General features: G+C 35.4%; 1 protein-coding gene across 2 annotated transcripts in view; it reads right to left on the bottom strand.

Annotated features, from left to right (window-relative positions):
- TECR (trans-2,3-enoyl-CoA reductase) overlaps positions 1 to 13679 on the bottom strand; it is a 50405-nt gene that overhangs the window by 15675 nt on the left and 21051 nt on the right. Inside the window, exons 2-6 of one of the 2 annotated variants that reach the window (XM_070937414.1) lie at positions 9926 to 9976; positions 3052 to 3103; positions 2112 to 2156; positions 1594 to 1697; positions 1394 to 1509 (exon numbers count right to left, since the gene is read on the bottom strand). In XM_070937414.1, coding sequence (XP_070793515.1) covers positions 1394 to 1509; positions 1594 to 1697; positions 2112 to 2156; positions 3052 to 3103; positions 9926 to 9976 — 368 coding nt within the window. Of the gene's footprint in view, positions 1 to 1393; positions 1510 to 1593; positions 1698 to 2111; positions 2157 to 3051; positions 3104 to 9925; positions 10091 to 13679 lie in introns of those variants that run through there. The other variant, XM_070937412.1, reaches the window with a different exon arrangement.

Below are 13679 nucleotides of genomic sequence, written 5' to 3'. Positions count from 1 at the left end.
AATGAATCCACTCTTTGTGACTGAACACATATATTGCCTCATGGAGCATGCTTCTGGTAGTGAAGAATGTTATTATTAAGAATTCTTATTATTCTACTATTAATTATTCTATTCTATTATTGAGCTATCCTATTATTATATTTCTATCATCCTTAGACAAATAGAAGTAGAACAGGCTTGCCAACCATATGGTAACTTGTCCTCCCACTGTGAAGATGAAGACATCATGTGCTATCTAGATAAGCTTGACAGGTAATGCTGGACTAGAACCAGTAGATGGGGTGCACGTCAGTGCTAACAATGTGAAAAAAAGTAGGCAGGCAGGCAGGCAGGCCTGGAAACCAAATTTAGGTTGCTGGGCAAGATGTTGAAGACTACTGAAATGACTCTCTTGGAAAGTTATCTGTCCCATGCAGAGTGCCAAATAGATAAATGTCTATGGAGATTTTCAGTCATTCAGGTTATGGATGTCCCAAAGGTGCTTTTTCAAGAGGCAACTGGACTTTCTTGTTTGTCTTTGGAGATATTCACTTCTCATCTGAGAAGTTTCTTCAGCTCTGACTGGATGGTGGGGAACTCCTTGCAGATAGCTAGTCATTTGCATTCTTTTAGAAAATAGTTGAGGCCACCTGGAGGTTTATCTGTGTCATCAGGGTCACCTAAGTGGTGCAAATGGGTCTGGAGGCTTCTTGGAAATGTTGAAAGGACTGTGTTGTAGACTGGAGATAGATGATGTTGTATCCCTCCCCCTCTGTTGGAGAGAGGGCTGTTCAATTTTTTGACCTCTCAACCAGCAGTCCTCTCTGTCCAAAATGTGGACTTTGCTGTCTTCAAAAGAGTAGCTTTTGTCTTTTAAATGCAAATGGACTCCTGAATCTTGACCTGATGGGTTTATTCTCCTATATTGTGCCATGAGTATCAATGATTACCAATACAGATAGCATCTTACTACCTCCTGAATCAAAGCAGTGTGTTTTAAATACTGATTATAGGAGTATGTAATTAGAAGGTAGCAGTTACTCCCACCTAAATTTGTGAGCTTCCAAATGCATCCAGCTGGCTATTTTATAACACAGAATGTACCTTTAGTCTGATGGAGGAAAATTTTATATCCTTGTGTGATACTTCAATAATACCCAATTGCAAAAAGGAATTCAATATTCAACCAATTCTTTTGTGCCAACTCTAAAAATGTCAGTTGGAATGCAAGGAAGTTTTCCTTTACAAGAGCAAGATATATGAAGGGAAATGTCTAGTTCTAGCAAGGAAGAAAGATAAATTAAGTTTGGGGTTGCCCTTCCTTGGAGAAGATTTCAGCTTACTTAGTGGAAAACATTTCAGTTTAAATTAAATGTAAGCAATAAATTGGATATTACGGCCTGTAAATACTCACTGAACAACAGAGTACTTGCTGGAGGTGAAGTCATATCTTGAGCCATAAATGAAAGGAACCCGGAAATAAAACATCAGGTAAATGAGGAGGGGCCCAGCATACTCTGTGAGAAATACCTGACAGAACAAAAACAGAATGTAGAAAGGCAGAACGAATTCACAGGGAAGTGCTTTCTTGAGGAGAACTGAAATACTACTCACAGTCACCCAGCTGATCTGTGCGCCTAAGTCCCGGAAATACAATGTTGCTGTTGTACCAACTGGCAAATTCTGAAGGATATCTTCATCCTTCAAAGACTTTCCCTCTAGAAGAAAGAGAAATCACACTGAAACTCTGGGGAAGTCAGAATCTTGACTTGAACATCAAACACAACAGTTGCTTATTTAGCTACACAACAGAGAAGAAATTGTTAGCCTTACATTCTAAAGGACAAACGTATGCACAGTAACCCAAGATGAAAGATGCTTAATTATCTTCTTACTCTATTCATGAATCAAACCATTAGCAATTAACTATTGATAGGTAAAGATTTCTTTCAAAGAGGCCCTTCTTGGGAATTCCCAAACCACAGAATGTTCACACCAATGTTATTCTCTAATACAATCTCATTCAAGCAAGTACCAGCCTTTGTTTGGTTCTTTTCCATATTTTTTACCAAAAACATTATCCTTAACAGAGGAAATCAAGTATTAGGAGATATTTTAGCACAGCAACTTACTGGGATCTAGTCGCAGGGACTGCCGGGCTGGATACCATTGAGGGTCTGAGGAAAGAAAAGTATAAGTTTTCTTATAATGAGTCAGAACCATTAGCGCCATCAGTTGGCAGCACTCAAGAGCAATCTAGAGATATGGAGGTAGACAAAAAATTATTTGCTCCAGAGTTTTCATGAGAAAGAGAATTTAAAAATTAGAGAAAATTACTCATTCTGGGGTCAATATATAAAATTTCCGAACAGTGTCTTATACTAATAGTACAATCTATACACATGACTAATAGGACTTATTTAAAAGTAGTTGGGTATATGACTAACTCATAGCTATTACCATTTCTTTAAAAGTTTTGTACAAGTTTAGACAGATAACCTACATGGCCATATGGCAGCTGAAGCCCAAAAGATCTGGAGAGCACTAGAAAATTGATGAAAACACAAACAAATCTTAGATCCTCTCGTCTGCTTCAGATTGCTTTATCTTCCACAGCAAGTAAAAGTAACTGATCAAGAAACAAACCAGCATGTGGGGGAAAATGCTGTTAATCTACACATTTTTTTTTCTCAACTCCATAAAGCAGGGGTGTCAAACTCGCAGCCAGCAGGCCAGATGTGGCATGTGCTGGCCACACCCACACCTGTTTTAGCAAAGGGGGAAAAAGTCACGATACGTCACATGATGACAACGTGACGACATGAATTTGGCAGCTCTGCCGTAAAGGGACAAAAGGGACAAAAAAATAAATAAATTCATAAGCTGAAGCTACTGATCTTTAATCTAATCAAAGAAAAATAATTATATTCTCAAAAATGTACCATTTAAGTGATGTAAAAAAAGTTTTCAATAGCTAATTTTATTAATAAATTAAGGTGCTCTTCGCTTTCTATATTGAAACTAATCACAAAGATATGATAAAAAACAAAGGTGGTATTTTTCTATACATACGAGACTTGGTAAAGAGATTCTTGATTTCAGTTATGGTAGCATTGGGCTCTACCTGAAAGGAAACATACAAGAGGAATCAGAAAACCAAAGGACACTTATTATATGTGATTATACTTGTATAATCAAGTAAGACCACTGATTTAACTGCTTTCTAACCTGACAAACAGGCAACAACAATAAAAATGCCTCAGTCATAACAAGTGCATATTCAAATTATGCCTAAACTGGAAATATACTACCAGCTTATATCAGCGTGTTAAGCAAAATAATACTAGATGAGTCAATTAGAAAATTAGAAAATAAAAAAAAAGCTGTGATGAAACAATATCCTCCCAGCATCCGAGAAACACTGCTAGAGATAACAAGTTAGAAATGTGTTTCTGTCACACAGTTTTATATTCTTATCAGCCTAGTGGCTTGCGGGCAAGAACTTATTACATCTAGTAGGGTGGTGCAAGTTTGTATTCAATCCAGACGAAGTCTTTGGAATATTGAAAAGCATGTATGCAACAGTTGTCTATGCACTTGCAACTTTTTCTATGGTTGCATGGCTGCTACAGACGTTTCTCCATTACAGCCATGCAATCCTAGGGGAAAAATCCTTTAATGAGTTACAAACATCTGGCACATTCACGTTCCCACAAGTTTCAAAGAAAATCCAAAGCACTGCACACGCCTAGCGTCTGGTCAATAGGAATCTGTTGGCAGAGGTATTAATCCCTTTATGTTGTTCACAATTACTTTTGTAAGAACACAATATCAAGAATGTGGTTAGATGTTTTGCTCTCCCTTTCTTAGTAACCTTTGTTGCTTTATTTGTATGGTCATTGCATCATCTCTATTTTAATCCTTTTACATAAGAAGTGAATGTAAACTGGTTCTCTTCCACCTTGGAAAGCTATTTCTGTGGTCCAGAATAGGTTTGGATGAAATGAATCAATAGTCAAAGGATACTGAAACTGACTTCGTAAATCAACACTGATGTCACCAATACTGACTGCCTAATGTAACTTGAAGGCTAGTTAGTTCTTTACAGTGTAGTAGCACACTCATAAAATTTATAAAGCAACAAAGCAAATTTATCGCAACTATGAGCCTTCTCATGTAATAAAAACACTTAGCACGAATATGTTAATTATATTTTCATCGTGCCTTTAATATATATAAAAGTTTTGGTTAACTAGAGGTGGTGAACATATCTAATACTGCTACCTCCTATTTTTCCCAGAGTACATATAGCCATATCAGTATATACTAATACACAATTCATTAATTAATGCCAGTATATAATTATAACAGTACCATCAGTTCAAAGAAGACACGAAAAGTTCTCAAAACAGTAAATGGTTCCTACTGTATATGAATTTTTCATTGATGGAAAAAATACAAGATACAAGAATATAAGATATAAGAAAAGTGTCAAAGTGGGGCTAGCTAAACTTCAAAAACTGATCAATTCTTGCTGGGCGTTATAAACATGTCTGGGAACTGTAGTTTTTGGAAGCTATAACATGGAATGAGTATTTCCTGCTTGATTCTTTAAGAGTTCAAACCTAGCCCCACCAGGAAAGATATGCATGTGAACATGAAGGTATCTTTGGTGTTTTCATTCAGAAAATGAAGTACAAAATTTGTAAATCTGCATTTGTTTCTGTGTGCTGAATCTCTCTCTCTCTCTCTCTCTCTCTCTCTCTCTCTCTCTCTCTCTCTCTCTCTCTCTCTCTCTCTCTCTCTCTCTCTCTCTCACACACACACACACACACACACACACACACTCCCTCTCTTTCTCTCTCCTAGCCAGTGTGACCTAAAGATCAAAGACTAAGCATTAAAACAAATAAAAAAATGAATATGTCTATGGTTAATAAAGGCTGGGAAAACATCTGCAAACCTAGGCACTCTTCCAAAAAATCTGAAAAAACTATCAAAAACTAATATAAAGAAAGAAAAGGAAAAAGACAAAGACAAAGACAAAAGTGCAAAAAAGATAAAAATAAATAGACAAAAAAACTTCTTTGCAGCAAATACAAGTACAGGTAGTCCTCAACTTACAAGCATTTGTTTAATGACCATTCAAGGCTACAACGACACTGACAAAAGGGACTTCTGATCACTTTTCACACTTATGACCATTGCAACATCCCCATGGGCATGTGCTCAAATTTGGACGCTTGGCAACTGGCATGTGTTTATGATGGTTGCAGTGTCCTGGGGCCATGTGGATCCCTTTTTGAAAACCTTCTGACAAGCAAAGTCAATGGGGAAGCCAGATTCACTTAACAACTTTGTTACTAACTTAACTGCAGTTATTCACTTAATAACTGTGGCAAGAAAGGTCATAAAATGTAGCACAACCTGCTTAACAACTATCTCACTTGCAACAGAAATTTTGGGCTTAATTGCAGTTGTAAGTCAAAGATTTACCTGTATGATTACAAAAAACTGCCTCGCTATGTTTACAAAATGAAGTTTTCCTTTTCTATTATCTAATGGTTTCTAATCACCAAAACCATAGATCAGAAGTTCATTTTTTTCTGTTATATGCAAGAAGTTTATAGGGGGTTTCCACTCAGCAACATTGTTGCTGAGATATTGTCTTTTCTCTAATGAAAGAAGACAATTTAGCCATTTCTGCAAGTTCCTCCACTATTCCTCCATTGTGGGAAGTATTGAACCTTTCCACTTTGGAGCATATTAATATTATTCATTACTATCCATAATATCTGTATAATCTGTATAATCTGTATTATAATCTGTATAATCCATGAATATCTCAATTCTCTTCCAAAACTTCTCTGGATTTGGGTGTAACTGCTTGGTAATTACTGCTGCCATCTCTACTTCCATTGCGACATCTTTACCTGGTATTATCTCTCCTAATCCTGATATATGAGAGGGATAGAATCCCCTCAGCCTACAGATTTATTTCCAAGTTTAAAAAGAAAACAAAATGATAAAAGTGAAATAACATATTTTCAGGTTGAAGTGACTATGCTATATGGCACAGAAGACATTTTAAAATGTTAAACAGATTTTGCAAGGCACAAAAGCATGCAGCATATATTATATATGTATGTGAATGGTCTGTAGGTGAATATATATACAAAGGTGGAAAAAGGAAACAATTTTAAAATCTTTTCTGTTTAAAGTTTTGGAAGATAAGAATTTGGACAGAATTTTGTAAAATGGGTGACATTGATTTATACTTCAGAAACAGTAAATTGAGAAGGTTAAATATTTAAATATTACTATGACAAACATGAAAGATTTTAAAGATACAATTGAAACCCGAGGCTGGGGACTGATGGATAAACAGCGGAAAAAAGTCATGCAATTTTGTTTTATATATATACGGTATAAAATTGTATTAATTAATTAAACTCTTGGCTACCTTACTTTTTCATCCATGTGGAGCAGCTGGAAGTTGCACAAGGGACAGGGTATACTGAAAGTTGGATCATGGGAAAAGAAGAGGGGGAAAGGAGAGAGTGGTAGGAAAAACTAAGAAACAATTGGCACCTATGTTATTTTGAAGAAGAATATTAGGTGGTTTTAATTTTTTCTCATATTCATCCCCAAGCTACTAAAAATACTCCACATTTCTTTCAAGAAATCAAGTAATGAAGCAACGATAAAAAATATTGAAAATGAATGAAGAATAGGTAAAAGTTCTTTGATTCAACTCAAACTTTTAGTACAGGAACTATGGATGCTTTGGATACAGTGCAAAAAGTGAAATAGTAAAATTAATACCATAATTTGTATGTACAAAGATTGTGAAAAAGATTGCCTAATTGCAGTGTGGGCATTAGAAACACTGCTAGGTGCATATTGGTAAAGATTTCTTAAATGAATACTATTCCTTTTAAATACATGTTTTCTGTGGTGAAAATGTGCCATATAAGTAATGATCAATAAGCAAAATGAGAAAGTTGGTATAGTCCTCATACAACAGGCACCACCTATAATTGTGAACAGAGCGCATTTATACTTTCATTCGAATCATTTATTCTGTCATTCCAATCCTGTATGGAAGTCCAACCAGGGGTGGAAGACAAAAGGAAACAATGTAGTCAAAAGAAGTTTATTTTACTGATGGGAGAAGACATTATTGTAAAAAGATAGAAAACAAACAAAGGAAGTTGAGTGCATTCTTTTGCGAAGGACAGTATTCAGCTGGAGAGGCAAAATTATGGGTTTAGAGGAAATGACCATACAGATTTGTACATGATTGAAACATCTGTGTTAGTTTTTCGATTTTTAGACACTGTATTTCATATTTTATAGGTATAACTAACATCAGTGGGTGGAATGCATACTTAGTTTATGTTGTGCGGATCCTGTTTTGGAAATTACACTGATGGCATTTCCTAACTGCCCAGCTCCCTCGTAGAGGGGCTCTTGCAGTTGGGAATTGATGACATACTGACTTGAGATGTGTATTGATGCTGCTTATTCTTTTTTTGCTGTTAAATATGTTCGTCTTTTTTTTCTGTGGCTGATCTATTGCTACATCCCTTTTGTAAGTTACTTATATTTGCTTGATTAAAGTGACTTAAAATGCTTGTAATAAACTAATAATAAAATGAATGTAGGAATGTTGTGCTGGAATTCTGAGTTGCATTTTTATATTTTTAGAATTTTTATCATTATCTCTACCTAGCAACCATACATACATTCACACACAGAAAAAAGGTTATCTTATGATTTGTGCTACTCTTCTACAAAATAGTAAAGTAACGTCAATGCATGGCTATGGAAGACAGTAGCACTTTAGTAAAGAAATCAGTTATTGGGACATAAGACTAGGATCCAAATGTCATACATGGCATACAACAATGTGGAAGAAACTAGGATTATGCTTTGTTGACCACTACCACTATTTGGATGTTACTTTAGTCTCATCTCTATATTTAGTATCTTTGCTTCCTCAACAGTCAATGCAAGAGTCTCATTTGTCTGAAAGGATTAACAATACCCAAAGGAATCAAAATGAAAAAGGGCAAGATGCTACTGTCACTCAGTGCTGATACAAAACTGAACTGCCATGGTTAGTAAATCTTTGGGACAAAAAAAAGAATAAGTGAATTTCCCTCTTTGGTGCTCGCCTCCAAATCTGTTTTTCCTTTCCTTTCTCATAAAACATGTTTTCTACCTTCCCAGTTTATCTCATCCAAAAGAACATGCATCTCAAAAAGAATATTCTCTGATCCACTTTGTGCAGAAAAAAGATTGACAATGCAAATACAGAGAGTCATTTGTAACTAAGGTGTCACCATATTAAGGGTTCAAAATCCTCCCCTTAATCAGATTGGCTAGCACTTTTGGATGGGATTTGTCATTCTTTGCAATGACAAATTCCACCCAGTAGACTTGTGTCTGAAAAGTTTATCGATCTTACAGATAATTTTGGTACTGTGCCTTTGAGAAAGTTCTTGAGCAAACGCACTAATAGCTATTTTATACAAGAGTCCTTGCCAGGATGGATAAAAATCAATGATTTTTTTAAAAAAAATCAAAAAAATCCGATTTTTTAAAATTTAAATCGGATTTTTTTGATTTAAATCGGATTTTTTTTTATTTTTATCAAATTTATTTTAATAAAAAACTTTTGGGGTAAAAATCTAGCATAAGATAGTTTTCTATTTAAGATACATAAATAATTTAGTTTATTCAGCATGAACTGGAGCTTAGTTATGTACCATGAGGCTGTATATTCTGCAACACTGGGACTATCGGTGAGTCAACAGTGGGTCAAAGGAGTAGCACAGATGACAGTTGCTCTTTAAAAATTATGATTTAAATCGAGTTGATTTAAATCAAACCTTTTTACTAGTGATTTAAATCATGATTTAAATTGTGATTTAAATCAACTCGATTTAAATCAAATCCACCCTGGTCCTTGCAGTCCAGAATCTTTAAAGATTGAAAAACTGACCACTAGGAACTTTTCTGTGGATTGTACTTTTCTAAACAAGCAAAAAAATCTGAAGTCCACTCATTTGTGTTTCCTCAAGCCAACCAGATATATTTGTAAATAATTATAGCGTTTCATTTCATTATCTAAACTAAACCAAAACAACTTCCATATTTTGGGGGTTCAGACATATCCAAAATATGAAGGTGTGTCTAGTTAGAGTGGTAGACGTGCAGATCCAGAATTATTATTTTTTTCTGGGAAATTAACCATTAACTCAGTGATAATGCAATTATTATGTAAGAATAGTGGGATTGAAGATATCAAACTGTTCCAAATGATTTAAAGTTCTGTCTTCCATTTATAATACAAATCTATCTCCATGGAGTTAGGGTTCATGCGTTTGTTCTTTACTTAGGATCTACATAGGGAGATATCACACCAACATTAAACAAAAAACTAAAAAACTCTACTGGTGGCCATATCACATGCTTATTGTACTCATAATTCTAGAGCTAAAAGATCTTGATATCAAACACAGCCTAAAAGATGATTAACATATTCAGATCAGAGATAGGTGGTCATGATTATAGAACAACTTGGAGTTAAACAGTGTATCACACAACTGCAAAACAAAAATACTTTGTATAGTTTTGCAACATGCGTATTTGCCTTTTGATAGCAAATATTGATATATTTTGCAATTGACTATAATTTCCTGTGCTTGAATATCTCACATTGCTACTACAAGTCCTGCAGATGTAGATCTCACTTGCTAACTGAAGTTCCGACTTCATGTATATTTTATTCAAGCTTTGATTTATGACAGTTTTTAGTAAATTTTCAGGATAAAAATACAATACTATGTTTTTTTAAGACTAAAGCAATTCTAAAGCTCTGCAATGACAAAAAGTCAACTTCAGCTTCAAATCCTTCTTCTGAGATTAGGACACTTACCTTATCCAGGAAGCACAGCTTTTCCCGGGTCTTGGCATCCAGGATCTCCACCTCAAAAAAAAGAACACCCCTTTTAGATTTCTTAATAGGATGATGTGGCCCTAAATCATTGAAATTTCTTTGAAGAGGTGGACAACCCTCTACGAGCAGCAAATTCCCATCCATGCCTCTTCACAAAACAACAAATCCCAAAGACTATGTTCAGTCAACAGACTTGTTCACAATAAGCTTCCTTCCCTATGATCAAAATTTAAGTATGGATCATTTCTGATTGGTGTGAAAATTTGAGTCTGAAGGAAAAAAAGCTCCTGTTGAGATTAAGACTCAAAGTTCAGCCTTTCAAGCAATTCAGCTCAGCAAATAAAGGGGCTTCCCTTTTGGTCTGTTCTGTAGGTTGTGTTCCAAGGCGTAAGTCGATAGCATGGTAGCTGAATCCTTCTCAGCTAAATATAAAACTGAGCCTAGCAAAAAACTTCTTGCAAGCAGCCTCTTGGCCAGTTAAGTCATATCAAGAAATTTTAAAGTCTTTTATTTTTATTATGAAATTTACTTGCCACCCATCTTGTTTCAAAGTTAATCTTTCATTCAAAGAGACCATGCCAACTCATTTGTGTCCAGATTTCACAAGCCATCTTTTGGGGTGGAAAAGGTACTCAGAAAATTCTCCCTTTGACTGCACATTAATACAGGAGGCTGCTTGGCAAAACTAACAAGTTTCTAGGATCTTATCCAGCTCTCTATTGATATCAGAGCCTATAATTTTTTTCTCCCCAGGAGACCAGGAATTCCTGTTAAAGTAACACAAGAATCCAAACAACAATTCCTAGGTATTTTTTGGGGTGGGGAGAACTGTATCATGCTAGGACAATGATGGCTAACCTTTTCCGGACCAAGTTCCCAAAGCCCGGCTGAACCCCCAAAATGCGATGCGCGTGCCCCATCCCCAGTGATGCGCACTGCCTAGTGCCTAACCCTAACCCACCCCCCAGTGATGCGCACATGGGCCCCCGCACACGCCTCTGGACATGCATGCACACACATCCTGCGCATGCATGCACAGGGCCAACACACATGCCCAATCCCCTGTGCATGCACACACACACCCGGCATGCACCCCCCCGCACGCATGCATGCCTGCCCCCCCACACGTGCCTACCCCGCGCATGCGCACCTGCCCCCCCTCAGAAAATGTACATAAAAAACCGCATTGACTGGAACTTGTTTACAATAATTATAGATTGCCTGCTTTTTTAAAAAAATAACTAAGACAACCCGTTCCCCATTGCATCATTGTTTCAGAGATATTTCCTTACCAGATTCCTCAATGCCTTCAACAATGGTTGAAGTAGAGCTACTAATATAATTGAAAAGTTATTAAAAAATAAGGGATGTATTCAGAAATGCATCTGCCTTGAAAGTAGCCCATGTTGCACTGTATGGCACAATCAAACGTCAACAACTGACCTCAGGAAATATTTTATGACATTTTGTATTATGTTATAAAATGTTTTATTATGATGTTTATGTCATAAAATGTTTTATAAAATTTGCAAAATTTGATTTGTACAGTAGTCATGGGTCCAGGATTTTGGACACATTCTGTAAGTTAGCTCATTTGAGGTACCATGGTTCAAAAGGTTTTCCCTATGATGCATTGTTTCAACCAGTTAAGGGTTACAGACACAAGAGTTTTAGTAGTATATAAATAAATTTGTAGAGTGATTGACAAAATATGCTGAAATATGACTTAAACCAGTTCACACTAGTTATATACAACCTAATAACGTAAACGTAAATAACGTAAACTTTTATTTACTTAGCTTTTAATAACACTGTTTCAGTATTTCTACTCAAGTTCTGAAATCAGATTTTTTTTCTGTCAATTTTAAGATTGTATAATAGTCTACTAGAAAAGTGTGTCAAACTCCTTTATAATATACTTTTAATCATGCTTGGAGAATGTTTTATTTCAGGAAATTTTTCAATATTTATTTTGTACTTTGCCAGTGTTTTTAACACTACTATCATAAACTGCTGTGAGAATGAGGACACCAAGTAGATTTTAAAATGATAGAACTAAATGTCTACATTCTTATTTCTTTGTAAACACAGTGCATCAGACAGAATTATAGACCCTTCCCAATTTCTTTGCAAATCATAAAGTGACCGATTCTTAATATGAGAGTATATAGTATGTGTTCATACAGAATGCCAAGTCATAATTATTAAAATATACTGTATTTGCTTATTATTTTTAGCATAGTTTATTAGGTTGTAAGCAAAATTTAAAAAGTTTACCAGCCTGAATAGACAAGTAGTCCTCACTTACCAACTGTAACTGGGATCAGCGACTCCGTCACTAAGTGATGTGGTCATAAAGTGAAATATCATGTAACCACAGCCAGCTTATATTAGAATCCTGTGCAATTGTTCTGTGCAATGTCATATGACTGGACTTGTGATTTCTTGCCAGATTTGCCACTGACATGGTTTGTTGGAAGCCAGCTGTGAAAATCACAAATTGCAATCATGTGTCTGTGGGACACTGCCACCATCATAAATGCTGGTTAGTCACCAAGTACCCATCCTGTGATCGTGATCATGACTGCAAGGATGCTGCAACCACCACAATCTTAAGGATAAGTTGTACGTCTTTTTTTCTCAGCACAATAACTTCAAGCAGTTGATTAAGTAACAGTTGGTAAGCAAGGACCACCTGTAGTTTAACCAAGTAAATTAAAAATCCACAGTGGAATTATTTTTTATTTTGTTATGGTTTATATCCTTGGCCACTTTAATTATGTGAAACCTTCATGTTCAGAATCTATATAATTCTTAATGTGCAAAGAAAAGGACACAATATTAGGGAAATGATGGTATCTGTTCAATGTTATAGATTACAGGTATGGCAAACTGCTATTATGAACTGGGCTGAATTTAACTTAATTGTTCAGAACTCTGCTACTTCTACTGGGTCCTATATACTGAGTCCCAGAAGAAGTAGAACCACTCTGATATAATCGCTCAATTTTTCACCATTCATAGATATTCCAACTATTGTCACCATTGTCAACTATATAAAAGCCAGTGAGACATCTTGGAGGACAAAAATGCTCATGCTTCAAGTTCTAAGTCACCTATGAGAATCAGTAGTGTTGTCTACCATTAGGTCACTCAATTCTTTTTCTGGTCACTTTAACCAGCCATTTCCACAACTGGCATAGGTAAGTTATCAGGTTCTTAAAATTAAATTATCAATTAATCCAAAGGAAGAACAATTATAATACTCTAAAAGGCTTTTTAGAAACAAGGAATCTAGTCCAAAAATAAATAAATAAATTGACAATTGTAAAAGCTAAGCATGCATGATCATAAGTTGAAAATGTCCAAGATTGCTGACATGATCTTTGGAAACTTGATGTGATTGATAGTTGAGGCCATGAGGGATTTAAACTTTTTGTAGCAAGTTCATGAGATCAGATTATGTTTCTTCTAAAAATGAAAAAGTTCTAATAAAATACTGACAAAATTTAAAAGGGGTGGTGGTGTCTGTAGTTTAATATTAAAATAAATCTTACTATCATTCCCCTTTTAAAAAAATGGATATTCTGTGTACTACATTCCAATACCTCATACAGATTTCCTCCTAGTTTTTTTTTATTTTATTTCAGGCCCTAGTTTATTCCTGGGAATAAACCAACAGGATTAAAATAAATAATCTTCTACTCTGATAAGTTAAAATACCTAAAAAGAG

The sequence above is a fragment of the Pituophis catenifer genome, unplaced genomic scaffold, assembly GCF_029215685.1.
Source record: "Pituophis catenifer annectens isolate HBS135680 unplaced genomic scaffold, rPitCat1.0.hap2 SCAF_2, whole genome shotgun sequence".
Taxonomy (NCBI): domain Eukaryota; kingdom Metazoa; phylum Chordata; class Lepidosauria; order Squamata; family Colubridae; genus Pituophis; species Pituophis catenifer.
Note: the sequence above shows the minus strand (reverse complement) of the source record. Positions and strands in the feature narration are given on the sequence as shown.